The sequence below is a fragment of the Neocloeon triangulifer genome, unplaced genomic scaffold, assembly GCF_031216515.1.
Source record: "Neocloeon triangulifer isolate White Clay Creek 2 clone unplaced genomic scaffold, ASM3121651v1 ptg000001l, whole genome shotgun sequence".
Taxonomy (NCBI): Eukaryota; Metazoa; Arthropoda; class Insecta; order Ephemeroptera; family Baetidae; genus Neocloeon; species Neocloeon triangulifer.
This window is the reverse complement of record NW_026775544.1, coordinates 7,554,277-7,572,190: the sequence shown is the minus strand read 5'-3', so window position 1 is coordinate 7,572,190 and position 17,914 is coordinate 7,554,277. Positions and strand designations below refer to the sequence as shown.

Here is a 17,914-nt window from a genome sequence, read left to right as displayed (position 1 = left end):
CCATAAGTCATACTATATTTTTCAAAATTTTCCTTGTACAGATCGCTCGGATTGACCCTGGGCTCAAATTGTTAACGCCGCTTTGCCGCTTTTGAGTGAGCTGCGCTTTTCACTCGACGTATAGTTCCTGCGTTTATCGCTTGGTGTCGTACTGTCATCAGCGCAGCGCATGTTCGTCGACAAAAGTTGAATGACGAAACACCCCCTCCAACAATAAAATTTCCTTTCGATCAAATTCCAAGTGAAAATCACTCGTCTGTGCTTCGAGATCACCACTTTCTAGCCAAGTACAGCGTTTGCGGCAAACCGAAATGCGGATCTGGACATCAGAGCACATTTTTGAGTAAGTCCGTCGTCAGATTGAAGCAAAAAAAGGGGTTTTTCGGGATGTCTTTTACCATATCAAAGTGGTTCAAGTATTTCTAGAACTTCTGACCCGCTCCATGCTATTGATTAAATGGCCATAAGTATAATTGATGTTTTAATTAATCTGCCATGTACGAGGCAAGTACATACGAGGCATTCGATTTTCATAAACTTGATGAGTTTCATCGCACTTGAACTTGCAGACAGCCGTATGCACGACGCTTGAAATGGTTGCATAATTAATCAATGTCACCCTGATGTGCCCTTAAAAAAATTCATTATTTTAATTGATACTAAATTTTGCAATCTTTTACAGTCACCCGTGGGAGACTGTGACGCAGGCTGCATGGCGGAAGTACCCAAACCCAATGAACCCAGCGGTCATAGGCACCGATGTCATCGACCGCGAAGTCAAGGACGGCGTTCTGCACACCCATCGACTTGTTAGCTCCAAGTGGTACTTTCCGGGATGGGCTCGAAAAGTAAGATTTTAGATTTTCATTGAATCTTGCATTTTGTTCATTTGGAATATATGAGACTGTATTTTGACCCAATGCTTATCATCCTTATCAAAGCTCCTTTATACTTTTAAAATAATCAGCTTTTTTATTGTTCTTAAAAATTTGACTCTGAACCTTTACGACGATACACGGCGTATATATTTCTTTAGTATTATGTAACGCTAGCTGTTGCTGGTCTTATTAAGTGACGCCAAACTCATGCCTGTGACTCGTTCATCACCTTCCCACATGCTGTGGCTTCCTTCGTTTTTAGAGTTGGCTATTTATGTTAGACTCTATTTGAAGCTGGCCAAGTGCCAGGCATTTGGAAACAATGATTTATTATTGATTTTGCTTGCTGATTCAATCGTCCAATGTCAAAACGTCTGCGAATTGCAACAAAATCATTTTCATAAGTTTATTTCTTAACAACAACCTTAGACATTTATTATGTAATAGGTCAATTTTTATTATATTTTTTCTGTAGGATTGTTTTCTTCTTCTTTATAAAAGCTTTACTGCAAGATCATATAGATCACCTGTTATTTTAATTGTTTATTTTCACAACTATTTATTATCTCTGCTAAATTTGCATGGAAAATTAAATAAAAGTTATTATTTGATAAACTCCCTTTAACTTCATAAAGTTTTCTCAGAATATCAATTTTTGGAATTTTATAACTTATATGCCCATTTTTTAATATCGTAGCTGAGAATAGATCGATAAAATTGCAATTGCAAAATATGACCATGCAATTAGTGCGCAATGCCTAAATGAATGGCGCAATTCATTGGTCTGATTTTATCCTTGTTTACAATAGACAACAGTAATTTGCACATGATCTAAAAGTAAACTTGTTGTTTTTGCAGATAATTGGATCAGCTAATGTCTGCTATGCCAGTGAATGGTCACAGGTGGACCCTAATAACCGAATGATGACACTGAAAACTAGAAATGTTAGTTACAAGTTTACCGCCCCTTTAAGTTGGTTTTTGTTATTTAATGATTTATTTATTTTAGTTAACTTTTGGAAGCTTTATCTCTTGGGACGAGCAGATGAGCTACAATCCGCACCCGACTGACCCTCATAAAACACTTCTCAGACAAGAGGCAGTAATATCTGTTCAAGGAGTTCCTTTGACCAGTTACATAGAGGAAATGCTCACAAGCAGAGTGTCTGCCAATGCAGGAAAGGTAATTAATTTCTAAGATCTTAAAACTCTGTGTAAATAATTTTATTTTTCAAAAATTCAGGGACGTTTGGCTATGGAATGGGTAATAAGCAGGTTGGACGCTGAAGTTAAGGAAATCACACACGAAGTTAAAGAGTTCACGACGCATGCACGCAAATCAACAGATGACTTCATCAAGACAGCAAAAAAGTCTTTTGACAACTTGTCCGTAAAACAGGAGGAGCAGCATCAATAGCTATTGCTGTGCCAACGGTGCATTACCATGAGGGGTTTCAAATTCTATATTGACTGCTGTTAAACCACCTTAAATTAAATTGTGATATTTATCAAGAAAATTAGTTCACAGTTTCTATGAAACTAAAAGAAAGGTTGACAGCAGGCAAATTGATTTTGGAATCCCTTTAATGCATGCAGATCAGATGATGAAAAGTCTTTTACCACTTGATTGATAGCTAACAAATGGCTCACGAATTGTGCGGAATTAGTGTTATTTGCAAAAATATTTACAGTCATTAATCACGTAATAGTTTTTATAACATCAAAATTGTGTAAATCAGAACTAGTTGGGACTGATCACACGATATCTGTAGCCTGTTTCACTCTGCACTGGAGAAAGTGGCGGATTTGTATATCCTGAATGGTTACCTAAAATAGCCACATAGGATATGACACATTGAAAGACTTAAATAGCTTATTATGTGTATATTCTGTCGTGTAAGTGGGTTTTATGAACGATGGGACTCTTGTAACGACATAATTCAAAAGTCCGAATGTGTTATTTAGCGTGGAGTGCAAGACATTCCTGTACAAGTAAATCACTATAATGTCCCCTCACTCCCAGTTTTGTTAGCCAGTTGCCGCTGGTCGTTAGCTGCGTTAACATAATTTGTGTCTGTGTCACTATAATTTGTATCTGCAGAGCCATTGAAGGACCGATCACTAGCTTAAATAACACTTTAGGATGCAATAAAGTAGGTGACGTGATCGTTCCTCATTGCTTCTGTATTTCGACTGTAGAGTTACAACAGGGAACAATGCAAGAGAACATTTTTGTGTTACTGTGTAACATTTTCTCCAAAATAAAGAATTGCATTAATGTTGGTAAAAAAAATTATGGAAGATTATTGAATTTCATTGCATAAGTTTTTTGAATAATCATTTTATTGAACAACAAGTACAAAAATTCAATTATATATGTTCGTCACAGTTATACAGCAAGGAATGCACACAATCAAGTATTCCTCTGCGCCAAAAAAATAAGTAAATAAATAAAACATCAACTCAATTATCCAAAATATATGGGACATCACGTTTGAAGGAGAAAAACTTTAAAATTGTGCGCCAAGGTGAACACCATAGTTGTTATACATTTTTGAGGTACATGATTAGAAAATGCCCAGCAAAACAATTTTGTGATTTAAGACTGCGCGGTTTTCTTTGGTATGACTTGCCATGCTTGATCACCAAGTCCCTGGACGCGTCGGATGGTTCGTTTTCCCCAACAGGTAAGCCAAAGTAGGCCTAAAATAACACAGAAAAAGCTTTCCACATAGTATCCGTCAACTTCGGTATTGCAAACACCACCAGCGTCAGTGCAGAGCTGCAATTTTTATTGTAAATATGTTCAAATTAAAATATACATATTAATATAAAAATTGACTGATTTCAAAAACTTGAAAATGATAAAATAAAATTTACCTTTTTAAGCTCATTGCCGACACAGCTGTCACCGTTGAGGGTGCCTCCTTCACATGTACGCCAAGTAAGCGAGTCAACACCCCAAAGTGCCAAGGTGGATGGCCAATTACCACCAAGGTTAGCGACTGTGTTGAGCAGAGTCATGTAAGTGCCTCCTACGGCAGGGTCACTGACTTGCGCAAAGAATGCCATCACAGCCACAAACATGCTGTAAACTGATACCTGGTGAACTGCATACACCAGGACTACACCAACGTAATAAATAAATGGCGGAGAACCATCGGAGGTAAAGTACGGTGTGACCCACACCATCAATGCTGCTACGAGGCCCATGAACAACCTGATAAGAAGGTATTAATTTGATTTTGTTGACTTGATTTTATATTCAGTACCTATAGGGTATAGCTTTAACGTAAACATCCATTGGCCGAGGGCCTGCAGTATATTTGCTTATCACCAGGGGTAAAATAATTTGTAACGGCACCAGGGGTACAGCTATCAAAGCTAATTTTTCCTTCGGAACCCCTCTCTCGACCAGCTTAAGTCCAGTGACTGCATCACATGCAGCGAAACCAACCTAAAAAGCATTTTTTTTTTAAATTCATAAATTTTTTAAGTATATTAATTTTAATTACTCTGCATGTCAAAAGTACGCAGATGATTGTCTTTATGCTTGGGAGTTTTAAAATGGTCCAGAGCAATTGATAAGACTCTCCAACACCTAAATCGTGTTCCTCTTCATCGTCACGCTTCTTTTCAGACTTGAAAAAGCCAACCAACGTAGTTGTTACCAAGAATACAATGCCCCAGAAATAGAGAAAACCTGCAAAAACGTTGGTGAATACTTTCAGATTATAGAAAGTAAGAAGTAAAAACCTGCTAGGGTAAAAATACCCTCTGGTTCAGGCACTGATCTTAAATAAGTGTTGCAAAAATCAGCAGACTCTAGTGCCATGAACAGGACATAGCCCAGAAAGTATCCTGCCGTTTGACCAACACTATTGCAAGTTGAAGCATGGCCTACGTTTGATCTGCAAAAAAATTATTTTCCCGTGGTTGAATATAAATTTCTACCATTTAAGATTTAAGAGATTATGTGAAAAATACCTTTTTAACATAGTGAGTGCCCATCCATCAACTGCAATGTCTTGTGTAGCGGCTAGAAAATTGAGACAGAAAAATATAACAGTCAACAGTGGCACGTTGGGAGTTCCCTCGCCTAAGAAAATACAAAATCAGAATTACTCAATGGTTTAATTTTATATAAGATAGAACAACCTAAAAGTGAATCAACACAGGTAGAAAGTATGAGCATAAAAAGCCCAAGAAGGTACTGAGTTGGAATAAGCCACGTCTTTCGGCGTCCAAAGCGGGCGGCAAAACACGAGTCCACAATCGGTGCCCACAAGAGCTTCAGACTGAACGGCCAGTAGACGAAGCTGAATTCGGCCTGCTGCTTGTAGCTGGCACCTCTGTTTAAGAGAATCATGGGCACCGCTGCAGTGAGACCAAGTGGAATGCCCTGAAGAAGGTAGAGCAGGAAGAGGAGTGCTATGTTGCTAGTATCGCTGCGGGCTTCTTCTTCTGGTGAATCCCTCTTGTCAGGGGGCAGCAGAGGCTCCGAGGAGAGGCTTTGATGGTCCTCTCCTCGGCCACGGCGACGGGTGCCCATCTCCACGTCCTGCTGCCTGTCTTTCTCCTAAAATATTAAAAAAGTTTTCATTTGTGTTGATTTCAATAAAAAAAGATAAAAAAGTATGGATCAGCATATCAGCATCTATGTAATATGGAAAATTTAATACCTGTTTTTCAAGCAGCGCACTTGAGGCCCAATCTCTCAAAAATTGCAGAACTATTGTGAGATTTCGCACTATTGGAGGAAAAACAGCTGAAAGTTAAAAATTATAACACGTCACTTTTATTCAACACACATGCACCTGTCCAAAAACATCAATTTTTATTTTATCTATTTTAATGGCTTCTTTATTTTTCTCACTGCTGTAGTTCAGCCCTGAATGTTTCTTACTTAGTCTCGAAGACTTCTGGCCCTAACTTAATGGCCCTGAGGGTTTCTACCCTGACTTTTTCACTAAAATCTCTCGGACTTCTGAAGTGAAACAACTCGTGTTCTTGCAGGAAAATCAAGACTAAAGTAATTTATTTGTCTGCCGCTAGAGGGCTCACAACACCTCCCTCCTGAGATTTGAACAAATATGCAAATGAGAATGGAAATAAAAATTGGAAATCAATTTAATTCAATTACTTGAAAAGTTATTGACGAATTTTAGAAGTTCGAACAGGAAATTGTACAGTATTATTTTCTTGATGTGTTTCTTGCTTTACAAAATTAAATTTAATTTCTCACTTCACTTAACTGAATTATTTCTTGGTCACAATGAAATCTTTGAATTTAGCAGGCAATCCGGCAGCTCTTTGAGAGCGCCTAGGTGGAGTTGGTTGGACTCGAGTGGGACTCGGCACCGACATTGGTGATTTGTCTGGTGGTTCGCTCTTCGCCAATCCACTTCCCAGGGGGCCCTGATTCGGTCCATCCTTCTGCTCCGAATCAAGGACAGGATCAGGGGCCACGTCGGGGCGGACTCTGGGCACTTCTTGGACCACTTGAGGTGGCTCTGGCGGTGTCTCGGCAGGTCTGATGATTTTCTTGATCTGGTCAGTGTGTCGCTCAGTCAAGCCTGCCTCTGTCTCCACCAGCACTCGTCGAGGACCCAGCTGGGTCACCACGGCTCCGGCTTCCCATTTCACTTTAGGGTTTCGGTAGCTCCGGAGGACCACTGGCTGGTCATCTGGCACCAACTTCAAAGGCTTTTCTGCCACGGCAGCTGCCACTTTCTTGTCCCGAGCTGCCTTTTGGTTTACGACAGCCGACGCTGGACGAGTCTTGTCCAGAAGGGTGTGCGGTCGTCGACCCAGGTTGAACTCTGCAGGTGACACTCCTCCCAGTGCAGAACTTGGAGTTGAATTGTGTCCCAACAGAAAACTGTCCAGTCTTAGCTCCCACTCTTTCTCAGGCACTTTCTTCAAGAAATATTTCACAGTCTGCACAGTCTTCTCTGCAAGTCCGTTAGTTTGGGGGCTGTACGGAGGAGAGTAAATTAGTTCAATTCCATTCATTTCACAGAACTTCTTAAACTTTTCAGCTCGGAATGCAGGCCCATTGTCACACACCAAAATGTCACATAAGCCCTGCACTCGGAAAAGCTTTCTGCAGTACTTGATAGCCGTCTCAGTCTCCAAGTTGTTCGTTCTCTCGGCATCAATCCAGTTGGAGAGTCCATCAGCTGCAACAATGTAGCTTTTGCCATGCACCACTTCGAAGAAGTCCAGATGCACTCTGCTCCATGGACGATGGGGCACCGACCACGGAATGATGGGCGCCTTCGATGGCGCTCTGTTGGTGATGGCGCAAGGCATGCACGAGAGCGTAACCTGCTCGATTTCCTCGTCCATGTTTGGCCACCAAAAGTACGTCCTGGCCAAAGTCTTCATTCTCGTCTGGCCAAAATGATTCAAATGTAGAAGTCCCAAGACTTTGCTCCTCAAGTCTCGGGGAATCACTGCCCTTCCTACAAAGGTAATCACACCATTAGTGGATTTCAAATCTCTCCACCTTTTTCCAAATTCTCCATCTTCACTTGTTAAATTATCAGGATGTGTACCTTGAAGGATTTTCTGTTGAATACGTCTGAGCTGCTCGTCCTTCTCAGTGAACTCTCGCAACTCTTGCAGCGAAATGTGGCTCTGCGGCAACTCGATAGCCTGCAAGAAAGCTACTCGAGCCTCCTCTTCCTCCTCTTCATCTTCAAGGACGGGCAGTGGCAGCCTAGACAGACAATCAGCATTGCAGTTTTCTTTTCCAGGGCAAAACTTCAGCTCAAAATTATATTCTCTCAGGAACAAGCAATACCTTTTCAGCTTGCTGGAGAGGTCATCAGACATTAACTTTCCTTTGCCAAAAATCCCCAGCAGCGGCTTGTGATCCGTCAAAATTTCAAATTGTTGTCCCCACAAGTAATTCTTCAGCTTTTTCACGGCCCAGACAATCGCAAGTGCTTCCAGCTCAACCTGCGAATAATTTAATTCACTTTTCTTCAGTGCTCGTGACACAAACATAACTGGTACCTCTACCATTCTGTCCTCCAGCTGGCTCAGTACGGCGCCCAGCCCCTTCCTGCTGGCGTCGCAGGCCAACCGAATTCTTTTCTTTGGGTCGAAGTACGCCAAGCTGAATGAGTTGACCAGCAACTTAGTCATCTTGTCCATAGACTGCTGGCACTCAGGGGTCCAATCAAATGGAACGCCCTTCTTCAACAACCTGTAGACCGGAAAAAGAATTTGAGCTTTGTTTGGAACAAATCTGTCGTAGTAGTTGAAATACCCTAGCAAGGCTCGAAGGTCTTCAATACTTTGTGGTGGTGGCATTTTCTCCAGCGCCTCCAGCTTGTCCTTCTTGGGCTGGATCCCCTCTTGAGTGAAGGAATATCCCAAGTACTCCAACTCTGGAACGCAAAATGAGCACTTGGTCAGTTTCACTTTCAGCCCATTTTCTATAAAAATTTTCAGGACTGCTCTTGTTTTCTGAATCAGTTGTGCTCTGGTAAATGCAAAAATCAGGAGGTCATCAAAATACACAATCACTCCGGAGATTTTGCAAACTAATCCCGAAATCTTCTTTTGAAAAATGGGGGGACACACGGAGAGCCCTGGGGGCAATCTCAAAAATCTGTAAGTACCTTTGTGAGTAGCAATTGCGAGCACCTCCGATGACGCTTCATCCACAGGGAACTGCAAGTATGCGTCTGCCAGGTCAATTTTGGTGAAGAAGCACCCCGGCTTGACCTCGGCGAGCAGTTTGTCAATAGTGGGTAGCGGAAAATCAGCTGCTGAGCACAAAGGGTTGACGGTGGCGCTGTAATCAGCACACAGGCGCACTCCCTCCCCCTTCTCCACATACACTACCGGTGTAGCCCACTCGCTGAACATCACTTTTTCGATGACTTTTCTTCTTTCTAACTCATCAATTGCAGCACTCGCTTTCTCCTGCAGTCCGAACGGCACACGTCTGGCGGAGTGCCGCACCGGTGTAGCTCCTTTCTTGAGCGGAATGTGAACCGGTTCTCCCTTCCATTTTCCCAGCACCGGTTCAAAAACTTCTTTGAGATCTTCAAATTCTGGCGGCACTTGTGTCATCTTGAAGATCTCCGGCAGTCTTTCAGGGTCAGGTGGCTCCTTTTTCAGGTCCACTGTCTTCAGAATAATGGGCAACTCCACTGCAATTCCTAGCTGCTTGAACCAGTTCCTCCCAAGCAACGAAGGTCCACTCTGCTCCATGACCAACAGTTCAAGGTTCACCGGCTTGCCACCTTTTGGAGTCACTTTCACCTGAACTTTTCCTGCTGCCCTAATTTCCCCTTGCTGACCCCACGCCTTCATCCGCACATTGCTTGGAAGCAACGCTTTTCTGTCTGGGAAATATTTATCATAAGTGGAGAGTCCAATGAGCGAAAATGTCGCACCAGTGTCCACTTCCAACATCAAGGGCTTGCCATTCAGCAGAATTTCCAACATCAGCTTCTGGTCTGCTGAAACTGGTGGCTTGCTTGTGGACTCCACTCTTAGCAGGTAATTTGTCACTGCCTGCAATTGTTCTTGGCCATCGCTTCCACTGGCCTCATCTTCTCCCTCTTCTTGGTCCTCCAGATGGTGCGCTGCCTTCTGAGTAGAACTTCTGCACACTTGCTCAACGTGCCCTTTTTTCTTGCACTTCTTGCAGGTTAATTTGTCTCTGACCTTGCATTTGAAGAATTTGTGCCCGTCTTTACCACAGGCGAAACAGGTGACCTGTCCATGCTGCTTTTGGTCACTACCTTGCTGACCTTGACCTTTTTTCCACTGGGACTTTTTTTCTTGGCCAATTTTGTTCACTGTACCCTGCGAGCTACTCAGCCCAAGAGCCTTTGCGGTCAGTTCAGCTCGTTCATGTGCGAGGACCTTTGTCTTTACAAAATCTAGAGTCAACTTTGCATCCTCTTCAGCCAGCAGCGTTTGCTTCAGCCGCAGGTCTCGCAACCCTGAAATGATCTTGGGCACTAGCAACTCATCCGTTTTTGAGAATTTGCATTTCTTGGCCAAACTAGTCAGCTCAGCTAGGTATACTGCAGCTGATTCATCAGGTCCTTGGACTCTCTGGTTAAACTCATTTTTATAGACAATAGTCTGCGGCTCTGTTTGTCTATAATAAACTGCCAACCTCTCAGTCAGCTTCGCAAAGGTGATGGCCTCAATCCCTTCAGGGTCACTCACCTTGCAGAAGACCTCAAACGCTTCTTCACTTTGATGATCAACGAACATGTTCTTCTTGTCTGCGTCCTCTGTCACCTTCTTCACAGCGAAATGGAACTTCCACCTGCTCAGGTACTGGCTGAATGACAGAACCCCTTTGGGGTCAAATGAACCAATTACTTTCGCTTTATCACTCATGTTGGATTCAATAAATACCCTGGGAAAACCCGGATGACCGCTTGCTTTCTTGATTTTCAACGATTAAATCCTGCTTCCACACACGCGAATTCTCTCTAACGATGATGGCGGCCACACGAGGTTCAGTTTTCTTGCTATTTCTCCCTTAGACTCGTCGCCACTTTGCTGTAGTTCAGCCCTGAATGTTTCTTACTTAGTCTCGAAGACTTCTGGCCCTAACTTAATGGCCCTGAGGGTTTCTACCCTGACTTTTTCACTAAAATCTCTCGGACTTCTGAAGTGAAACAACTCGTGTTCTTGCAGGAAAATCAAGACTAAAGTAATTTATTTGTCTGCCGCTAGAGGGCTCACAACACTCACCTAAAAGAAGATAATGCTATGATGAGATTCAAGAGTGTATAAATAGAATTTCCTGATAAAATTATATCTTCAATGCCCCTCATCTATGCAAAAATTCTTACTTTGCTTTGCTCAATATCCGGCTTTCCATTCGCAAATGAAAATAAAAGGGGGCGAGTCGGCTAAAATCATCTGCCATCCTTTCCACGTGGACATGCGCAAGAGCAGGATTATTACGTGTTATGCAACTTTCTTTTCTCGTCAGCATTGCCAGTTGCCTACATCGATAATGTTAAGTTAAGAATGTATTTTCAAGTATGAAATTTTGATAAAAGTAAAATTGAGAAAAATATAAATTTTTTATAAGTGATATTTCAACAAAACTTCATGATAAAAATAAAATAATTAACTGTAACATTTTTTGGGCTATTAATATATTTGAAGTTGATATTGTATAAAATTTTTATTGAAAGTTAAGAATATGAAATATACAATAATTTATTTCTTACTTCTTACAAGTTAGTGTAAAAATTATAATATTATCATTAAATAATAATGTGTATGAAATTTGTTTCAATTTTTAATCATTTCTAATAAATTAAATTTTCATACCAAAATTTAGAATAGTTTCACCAATTTCTTGCTTAAATCGTAAATCACAAGAATAAAAATATATTCACCAAATAATTCATATTTTTAAATACTCAATATTTCCTGTGATAGCAGTTAACTTTAAATAAAAAACTGACGGATTTTAAACAACAAAATTAAAGCCCCTCTAAAGCAAGGGTTGAAATTTGAGTGGTAGAATTTGAGTTTTGAGAAAAGTAGAAAAAATAATGAGAAGTTAAAATTTGAGAAAAATCAGAAATAAGGAAAAATAATGAGAGCTGAAAATTGGGAAAAAATTATGTCACGACGAGCGAGTGGACGGCGCTCGGTAGAGCAGTGGAAGTAGCCGCTGGCCATCGAGAGGACGGCAGACGAGAGAGAACAGCGGCAGGACGACGGCGTCCTGCAGGTGGCAAGAACCGGGCACCCCTGCTGTGGTGCCTACTCCAACACGCTCTCCGCCTCCGTTCACCGCTCGCGGAGGCGCCAGCCTTGTTCGGGGCCACCTTCGAGTCACACCGGGGAGGACCCCGCGGCTCGGCGCACCTGCCCTGTCTGGTGCGCGCGTATGCAAATTAAGTCGGGCTACCCTTCAGGACCAGCAAGAGGGGTGCGATTTGATTTTCGCAGCGCGCGCCGCACGGCCGGGCAGATCAAAGGAACAGAAAGCTAGATTTGCAAGAAAAAGCACAGCATTCAAGCAAGGAAAGCTAAAACAAGCAGGATATAACGTTTATAATCTATGTAGTAATTTTTCCAAACTACAAAAGCTAAAGTGTCATCGAAGTGTTATTTTCGGTTGTTTTATCAACAAACTTCATGATAAAAATATGGTTAGTTGTAACGATTTTTCTATGAAAATTTATATATACAATTTTATAATTTTAACAACACACTGCTAATAGTTCATTTTTTTGCTTCAATCTAATTATAAAAATAAAAATTTTGTGATTAAATAAAGGGAACGAGTAATGTGTTTCTCCTTTACCTTTTTTATATTTTTAATTTTTTTTTTTTAATATTTTAAAATTAATTACATTTATCGACATAGATTAATAAAAGCCTGGATATTCGCAGGTGTTACTGTTATGTAATATATTTAAACACACATTTTTCTCGTCCTTCATTCTCCTCCCACTGGATTAAGAGGTGGGGTATTTTGCAGAAGCTTCAATGTCAAAATTCTTGATATCCGGAAGGCTAGTTTAGTCTGATTTAGTCCACTGTGCAAATATTATTACTGATGGATCCAGAATGAAGATGATCAAAGACGCTCCCAACAACTAGGATCAAGTCTCTCTGGACGTTGGATGATTCGTAGTTGTTAATTGTATTATTTTTCTTATCGATCGGTATTGCGCTTAAACTAACAAAATAACAAGAATTTAGAATTAAGGATTTTTATTTATACTCTTGCGAATTCTTGAAATAGCCGGGCAAAATGCAGTAAAATTTCACAATATTTATGTCTTAAAATAAATAAACCACAATCATTCTTTCCCGATCAAGTAATTAAAAAAAGAATAATAATTATAGAAATTACCAAGCTTTTTAATAAATAAAAGTTCCCCTTTGGTGAATTTTCTCATTTAAAATGTAAATTAGAATTTAACCACAACCACGTATTATTTTATTATACAGACTAAATTGCGCGTTGTTAAATACTTTGGAATTGACTCGATCCCAATTCTTGCAAAACAGGTTGGTCCACCACGCAGCCTCCGTCTGCACCAAAAAATCAACTTTTTCCGCAAGTGTACCGAGCATCACATTCAAGCACGCTAGAAACGAAAATCACTTTGCTTAAATCACGTATTCTCGTCTCCTCAAACCAGAGGAGGTGAAGAATAAGCAAAATGCCGCAGCCAATGTCTTGCGAGCACACTGTGTCCATGGCCGTTGCCTTCTTTACTCTTGCCGCGTGTCAATCGCTGTATTCCTTTTCTTGCATTAATGAGGTAAAAACTAATTTATCTTTTTGATGTATGAATCTATATTTATGATATATTTCTGTAACTTTTCATGGAATTTTGCAGTTGCAAGAGCGAAAGTGGACATTGACCCTTTGTGGATTTGTTTTGGCCACTGGTGAACTCGGCCTCTTACTCGTCTTGTGCTTATCGGTTCGCTCGGTTGGTTAATTTTTTAAGTCATTCAATAAGGAATCTTAATTTAATAATCGTCATATTTTTTACTTTAATTTCAAATTAAAATAAAATGAAATGAATTGATTTTTTTATTCAGATCAATTGAGATAAATTTAGCGATTTTATTATTTACTTAAAATAATAATTATTATTTTAGGTCCAAGTGTTTGGCACGAGGCTGCTTATGCATTATGGTATTCTTGCTGTCGGAGTCTCGTTCATTGCGCTCGCGTAAGCCTCTCACTTCTTATTTAAATGAAAAATTTAATTTGACGTTGAAAATAATATCATATATTATATATTTATTTTGACATGTTGAACAATCGCTGTAGAAATTCGTTCATTTATTTAAAATGTAAAGAAGAATTCCGCTACTTTGTCTGATAGATTTGCCGACAGCTATGCATCTGAGGTGTGGTTTATAATTCTATCGTTTTTTCTGCGCGCCCTCGCAGGAGTCGGCAAGACTGTCTCCTATTTGGCATCTTTCGTATTTCTCCTGGCCTCAACTCCACGTAAGACAGCCATTGTGCGTAATTTTTGTACAAACATTTTTATAATAATTGAATTAAAAAAATTACAATTTATGCTAAATAAGAGAAAACGATTGTTATTTTAGCTTTCCTTGATATCTTCGTCTGCATTGGGAATGGTTTGTGGCTCTTTGTTTGGTGCGATTGACTCGCAAGTGAGGATTTATTGCTTGATTATGTTTGCCCTATTGTATAAATTTTTACTACTTCTAGACAGATGGCTTTGATCTCAACTTTGTCCTGGTCGGTCTCACCGTGATTTGGATCTCTTTCGTGGTACCCACCAATTTGCCTCTTGACCAAGATATGCATCTTATAGTCTCTGCAGAAGACACACTTAAACCTCTTTCAGGTAAAACTTTCAAAAAATTGTTTACTAAAACAAAGGTGAAAAATCCAGAAAATTGTAATAACGATTTTTTTTTCAATATAATATTATCAATCATTTAATATAATATTAAATATTATATTTTTTGCATGAATTTATTTTATTTATTTCAAGAACGATTGGTTTACACATTTTTTTCTTTTTATGTCTCACAAAAATTGTTCACAAAATCTGTTTCATTTTCGGGCAACTCAAGTAAAAATTTATTTTTAAAATTCATATTTATTAATTTAAGTGAGTTATTTTTAATTTAATTTTAGCTGTGTACATCAGCGGAGTGCGCAAATACCCTGCGCTTTTAGGCTGCACGGTAGTGCTGATATCTTCCTTATGCTTCAGCCTAATGACATTAGCCCTGGGACCAATTTTGCAATCCGAGGTACGGTTTCATTAAGCGGCACTCTAAGCAACTAAGTAAATTAACATTTAGGTGGCGTTCAACTCCTACGATGTCGGTTTTGCGTTCTTATTGATGTACGTCTCTGCCCTGGCTGGTGCCGTCGCCTCCAGTTTTCTCAGCTTCAAAGAGGCGCCGGTTGCTTTCGTCACTCTCACAGGACTGATATGCATGCTGGCCGGCCTTCTTTTACTTGGACCTGCAAAACTAATAAATCTTCCATCGTAAAATTGCATTTCTTCGCCAAAATGCTTATAGTAAGATTTTTTTTTATTATTTTCAGAGGGAAGTACGTTTATTTGATGGGCATCGTTGCCTTGAGCATCGGCTTCTCGACGTCGCTAGTGTCTGTGTCTGTCTCACTGATAGAAGTAACGTGAGTTGAATTCAATTATTAAACATGCTTAATATTCAATACAGTTAATATTTTGCTTAGACCGCGGTGTAAAATGCAATCGAGACGCGAATATTAAGCGAGACTAGATTATAGGATGCTACACATTTTGCGTAATAATACAACAAAACTCCTCAGTGGATCAGAACAATTTATAAATTCTAATAGTTTAAGTGAAATTCATCTACTTTTTTTGGAAAATTTAGTTAATATGGTTAATTTCCAGCCGCAAAAAAACTAACTTATCTTAATTTTTTTTAGACTGATTTTGAAATAAATTGATATATTTATTTCAGAGTATTTTGGTTTTTTTATGCGTAGCTTAAAAATGTGAAAAACGGATAATATAATGTTCAATAATTATGATGAATAATAAAATAAAAGCGCTCCCCTTTTTGTGTACGTAAAAGCATGCAAAGTAAAATGCATTGTGGTTTTTTTGTAAATGTTAATATTTATTTATATGTATTTAGCACGTAGAACTTTGAATTATTATTATTAAAAATTTTATTCAATCATTCCTATAAATATTTTTGTTTTTATGGTTTTTATAACTTATTTGCCTTACTCATACCAACTCATACATTTTCAGTAACAAGAGTAATATCCAGCCATCAAGCAATAATGCCTTTGGCACAACGGTTTGCCTAATTTGCATTACCTTCATGTTTGGATCTTTTTTTGGCTCAGGCTTGTTTGGCGTTCTTGTTGATCTTGTCGGCTTCCAAAGCTGCGTTGACACATTAGTAATTGCAGTTTTAGTCGCGGTAAGCATTTGAAGATGACATGAAATTGCATTTAAACTTCTCATCAAACATTTCAGGTGGCACTTCAAATAGTGCAAGTTCGCTGCGGCTGTATTGACGATCATTCAGATGGAAGCCTAATCGAGGAAAGTAGAAACAACTCTATTTTATACGGCAGTATTGATTAAGTCTGATTTTTTTGTAATCAATTAAGTCGAAGAGGGTTGTTTGAAACAGCAAAGTTAAAACTCAGAATAATGAGCAGCAACAATGATTTATAATATTTTCTACAAAATTATACAGATGTGTAATTAATAAAAAATAAATTTTAATATGTACAATGAGTAAATAATAATTATATTTTCTAGCTCTCGCCGTGAAAGCAGCAAAATTATATATTCACTGCAGTTTCACAGTAAATTATACTTTATTTTCCTGCGCATTCTCATTTTCTACGCAGGAGAATTTACTAGCCATTTTCCGTCTAGCCAAATTAACAGTCCACAAAGTGAAGAAAACGAAGCACTCAAAAACCAGAGTCCCAATCGCCACAAATGCTGCTTGCCAGAAATGATTCCAATCAAGAATGTCGTAAATGTAGGGTTGATCTTGACGGTTGATGCCGCCAAAGAGGAAGTAAATTAAGGAAAACGTGACGTAGCCCAGCCCTAGGGCACCTACCTGGTACAGATGCAGCAGCCGCATTGGATGCGCGCACACGAGGACGTCAATTAGCACGATTATGGTGAAAACCGCATGCTCTCTCAAATTCACATAGTCCAAATCATGGATTTCTAAAATCAAATTGATCTTCAAATTATATATATGTTGTTGTCCGAACGCGCTGAGTTGACTGAATGCATTCAGCCAACTCAGCGCGTTCGGACAACAACATAATTTATATACATATATGTATATAAATTTTTTATGCTGGAATGAAAGTAAAAATTCTAAAAATTAGAGTTTGCAGAAACAAGAAGAATTAAGCAATATTTAACTATACCTGGTTTGTATTCGAAAATCCAGAACATGCATGTCACAATCGGCGCTAGTCCACTAGACATGTTATAAAGCGTCCAGTATGCTTTGTGTATGGCACTCATAGTGTTGCCTGAAAATTAAAATATGACCTTTAATCGGAGATTTTGTGATTTACCAAAAAATTCATTACTTGATTTCTTGGGGCAGATGCAATGCCTTGTGACAAGAAAAGCAGCCAAGGTAGACTGCAAAAACAGTAAAGTGGTGTTCCAGTTGGTCAAATACACTGGCCATATCAATTTGCAGTGAAGCTGCGATAATTTGCATTGCTTGTATGTGATGTCATTTATCATATCGTAGAAAATCCCTCCGAAAAAGACGAATATAACAATAAGCCACCTATATATCATGTACAACTTTGAAGCTTTTGTTTGATCTTTGAACCACTGAAACAAAATCAGAATTAAATCAATTAACTTTAATTTATTAAATTAAAAAATAAAAATTAAAATAATTAGATCTTAATAATACGCTTATGTTTGCTAAATATATATTAAATTGTTCTTATAGCGAGCGCAGAGCGGGCGCAACCATTATAATTTAATTATATTGTTTTGGATATTTGAAAAAAAAATCTCGCATACCTGACTTTTACAAAACACAGTTGCATCTTGGTGGTTGAGCTTCCAGTTCTCAAGTCTTAGCTCTTTGATCCAAAACCGGGTACATTTTGTATTTACCATGATTTTTGTTTAAAAAAATGCACTCAAAAGTTAATTTATAAATAAAATATTCGCGCGAAGATATATTTAAGATGTGTGCGCGCCGAATGCTAGATTTGCTGTGAAAGTTTTATTTGCGGTGCACATATAAGATCCACGATCCATCTGTATATTATCGCTAGAGCCTATAGCTTTAAAATTGGTGGCCCCCTCTATCAAACTTTCTAAAGTCTCTGCTGCAGATAAATATTGCCTTAATAATTTTCTCCATTTTTTGTTCGCCTACTGACTGCTAAATAATTGATGGTTGTGGCGTATTCTTGTGGCTTTCTTATGTAACTGCAGTATAACTGCACTTTGCTGATGGTCGATGGTCTACATCTCAGATGAACACAT

At 39.1% G+C, this 17,914-nt stretch overlaps 5 protein-coding genes across 17 annotated transcripts; 2 read left to right on the top strand and 3 right to left on the bottom strand.

The window, feature by feature from the left end:
* Nucleotides 1-181: 181 nt before the first annotated feature.
* LOC132197804 (protein slowmo) lies at nt 182-3,178 on the top strand. Its single transcript, XM_059621365.1, has 5 exons — nt 182-343; nt 683-848; nt 1,737-1,823; nt 1,888-2,061; nt 2,122-3,178. Exons 1-5 carry the CDS (start codon nt 312-314, stop codon nt 2,293-2,295), a joined length of 633 nt encoding a protein of 210 aa, XP_059477348.1. The 5' UTR covers nt 182-311; the 3' UTR covers nt 2,296-3,178.
* LOC132197770 (acetyl-coenzyme A transporter 1) lies at nt 2,500-10,780 on the bottom strand. Of its 5 annotated transcripts, none has more exons than XM_059621314.1 (9): nt 10,620-10,780; nt 5,561-5,646; nt 5,037-5,457; nt 4,866-4,977; nt 4,635-4,789; nt 4,394-4,581; nt 4,151-4,335; nt 3,759-4,098; nt 2,500-3,660 (listed from the first exon to the last, which is right to left on the bottom strand). In XM_059621314.1, the coding sequence occupies exons 3-9, from the start codon at nt 5,428-5,430 to the stop codon at nt 3,478-3,480; spliced, it is 1,557 nt and encodes a 518-aa protein (XP_059477297.1). In that variant the 5' UTR covers nt 5,431-5,457; nt 5,561-5,646; nt 10,620-10,780; the 3' UTR covers nt 2,500-3,477. The 5 variants fall into 5 exon arrangements, with proteins under 5 accessions (XP_059477297.1, XP_059477322.1, XP_059477288.1 ...); XM_059621339.1 differs by having other exon boundaries at nt 10,721-10,764; XM_059621305.1 differs by lacking the exon at nt 10,620-10,780 and adding an exon at nt 5,785-5,892 and having other exon boundaries at nt 5,561-5,628.
* On the bottom strand, nt 5,886-10,613 carry LOC132197729 (uncharacterized protein K02A2.6-like). 8 transcript variants are annotated; one of them, XM_059621293.1, is made up of 3 exons: nt 8,513-10,612; nt 8,158-8,278; nt 5,886-8,094 (listed from the first exon to the last, which is right to left on the bottom strand). In XM_059621293.1, the coding sequence occupies exons 1-3, from the start codon at nt 10,257-10,259 to the stop codon at nt 6,138-6,140; spliced, it is 3,825 nt and encodes a 1,274-aa protein (XP_059477276.1). In that variant the 5' UTR covers nt 10,260-10,612; the 3' UTR covers nt 5,886-6,137. The 8 variants fall into 8 exon arrangements, with proteins under 8 accessions (XP_059477276.1, XP_059477253.1, XP_059477245.1 ...); XM_059621270.1 differs by having other exon boundaries at nt 5,886-7,345; nt 7,439-10,613; XM_059621262.1 differs by having other exon boundaries at nt 5,886-7,602; nt 7,687-10,613.
* A 1,620-nt stretch (nt 10,781-12,400) lies between the features above and the next one.
* Nucleotides 12,401-16,579, top strand: LOC132193667 (uncharacterized). Of its 2 annotated transcripts, none has more exons than XM_059614501.1 (12): nt 12,401-12,540; nt 12,912-13,168; nt 13,247-13,342; nt 13,515-13,588; nt 13,757-13,886; nt 13,977-14,045; nt 14,104-14,242; nt 14,539-14,657; nt 14,709-14,899; nt 14,959-15,051; nt 15,662-15,836; nt 15,893-16,579. In XM_059614501.1, the coding sequence occupies exons 2-12, from the start codon at nt 13,067-13,069 to the stop codon at nt 16,001-16,003; spliced, it is 1,299 nt and encodes a 432-aa protein (XP_059470484.1). In that variant the 5' UTR covers nt 12,401-12,540; nt 12,912-13,066; the 3' UTR covers nt 16,004-16,579. The 2 variants fall into 2 exon arrangements, with proteins under 2 accessions (XP_059470484.1, XP_059470476.1); XM_059614493.1 differs by having other exon boundaries at nt 13,745-13,886; nt 15,893-16,193.
* On the bottom strand, nt 16,080-17,619 carry LOC132193685 (protein rolling stone-like). The gene is made up of 4 exons (XM_059614510.1): nt 17,441-17,619; nt 16,987-17,242; nt 16,819-16,926; nt 16,080-16,609 (listed from the first exon to the last, which is right to left on the bottom strand). Exons 1-4 carry the CDS (start codon nt 17,537-17,539, stop codon nt 16,236-16,238), a joined length of 837 nt encoding a protein of 278 aa, XP_059470493.1. The 5' UTR covers nt 17,540-17,619; the 3' UTR covers nt 16,080-16,235.
* Nucleotides 17,620-17,914: the final 295 nt, after the last annotated feature.

Excerpts from the sequence above, each read along its gene's own strand:
- LOC132197804 (XM_059621365.1), top strand. The coding sequence starts at position 312 with ATGCGGATCTGGACATCAGAGCACATTTTTGA. Across the intron at positions 849-1,736 it reads TTCCGGGATGGGCTCGAAAA|ATAATTGGATCAGCTAATGT; the intron begins GTAAGATTTTAG and ends TTGTTTTTGCAG. Across the intron at positions 1,824-1,887 it reads TGACACTGAAAACTAGAAAT|TTAACTTTTGGAAGCTTTAT; the intron begins GTTAGTTACAAG and ends TATTTATTTTAG.
- LOC132197770 (XM_059621305.1), bottom strand. Across the intron at positions 5,458-5,560 it reads GTGCGCTGCTTGAAAAACAG|GAGAAAGACAGGCAGCAGGA; the intron begins GTATTAAATTTT and ends TTAATATTTTAG. Across the intron at positions 4,099-4,150 it reads GTTAAAGCTATACCCTATAG|GTTGTTCATGGGCCTCGTAG; the intron begins GTACTGAATATA and ends CCTTCTTATCAG.
- LOC132197729 (XM_059621237.1), bottom strand. The coding sequence starts at position 10,259 with ATGAGTGATAAAGCGAAAGTAATTGGTTCATTTGACCCCAAAGGGGTT. Across the intron at positions 7,845-7,901 it reads TGGAGGACAGAATGGTAGAG|GTTGAGCTGGAAGCACTTGC; the intron begins GTACCAGTTATG and ends AATTATTCGCAG.
- LOC132193667 (XM_059614493.1), top strand. The coding sequence starts at position 13,067 with ATGCCGCAGCCAATGTCTTGCGAGCACACTGTGTCCATGGCCGTTGCC. Across the intron at positions 13,343-13,514 it reads TGTGCTTATCGGTTCGCTCG|GTCCAAGTGTTTGGCACGAG; the intron begins GTTGGTTAATTT and ends TTATTATTTTAG. Across the intron at positions 14,900-14,958 it reads AAACTAATAAATCTTCCATC|AGGGAAGTACGTTTATTTGA; the intron begins GTAAAATTGCAT and ends TATTATTTTCAG.
- LOC132193685 (XM_059614510.1), bottom strand. The coding sequence starts at position 17,539 with ATGGTAAATACAAAATGTACCCGGTTTTGGATCAAAGAGCTAAGACTT. Across the intron at positions 17,243-17,440 it reads CTGTGTTTTGTAAAAGTCAG|TGGTTCAAAGATCAAACAAA; the intron begins GTATGCGAGATT and ends ATTTTGTTTCAG. Across the intron at positions 16,927-16,986 it reads CATCTGCCCCAAGAAATCAA|GCAACACTATGAGTGCCATA; the intron begins GTAATGAATTTT and ends TTTAATTTTCAG.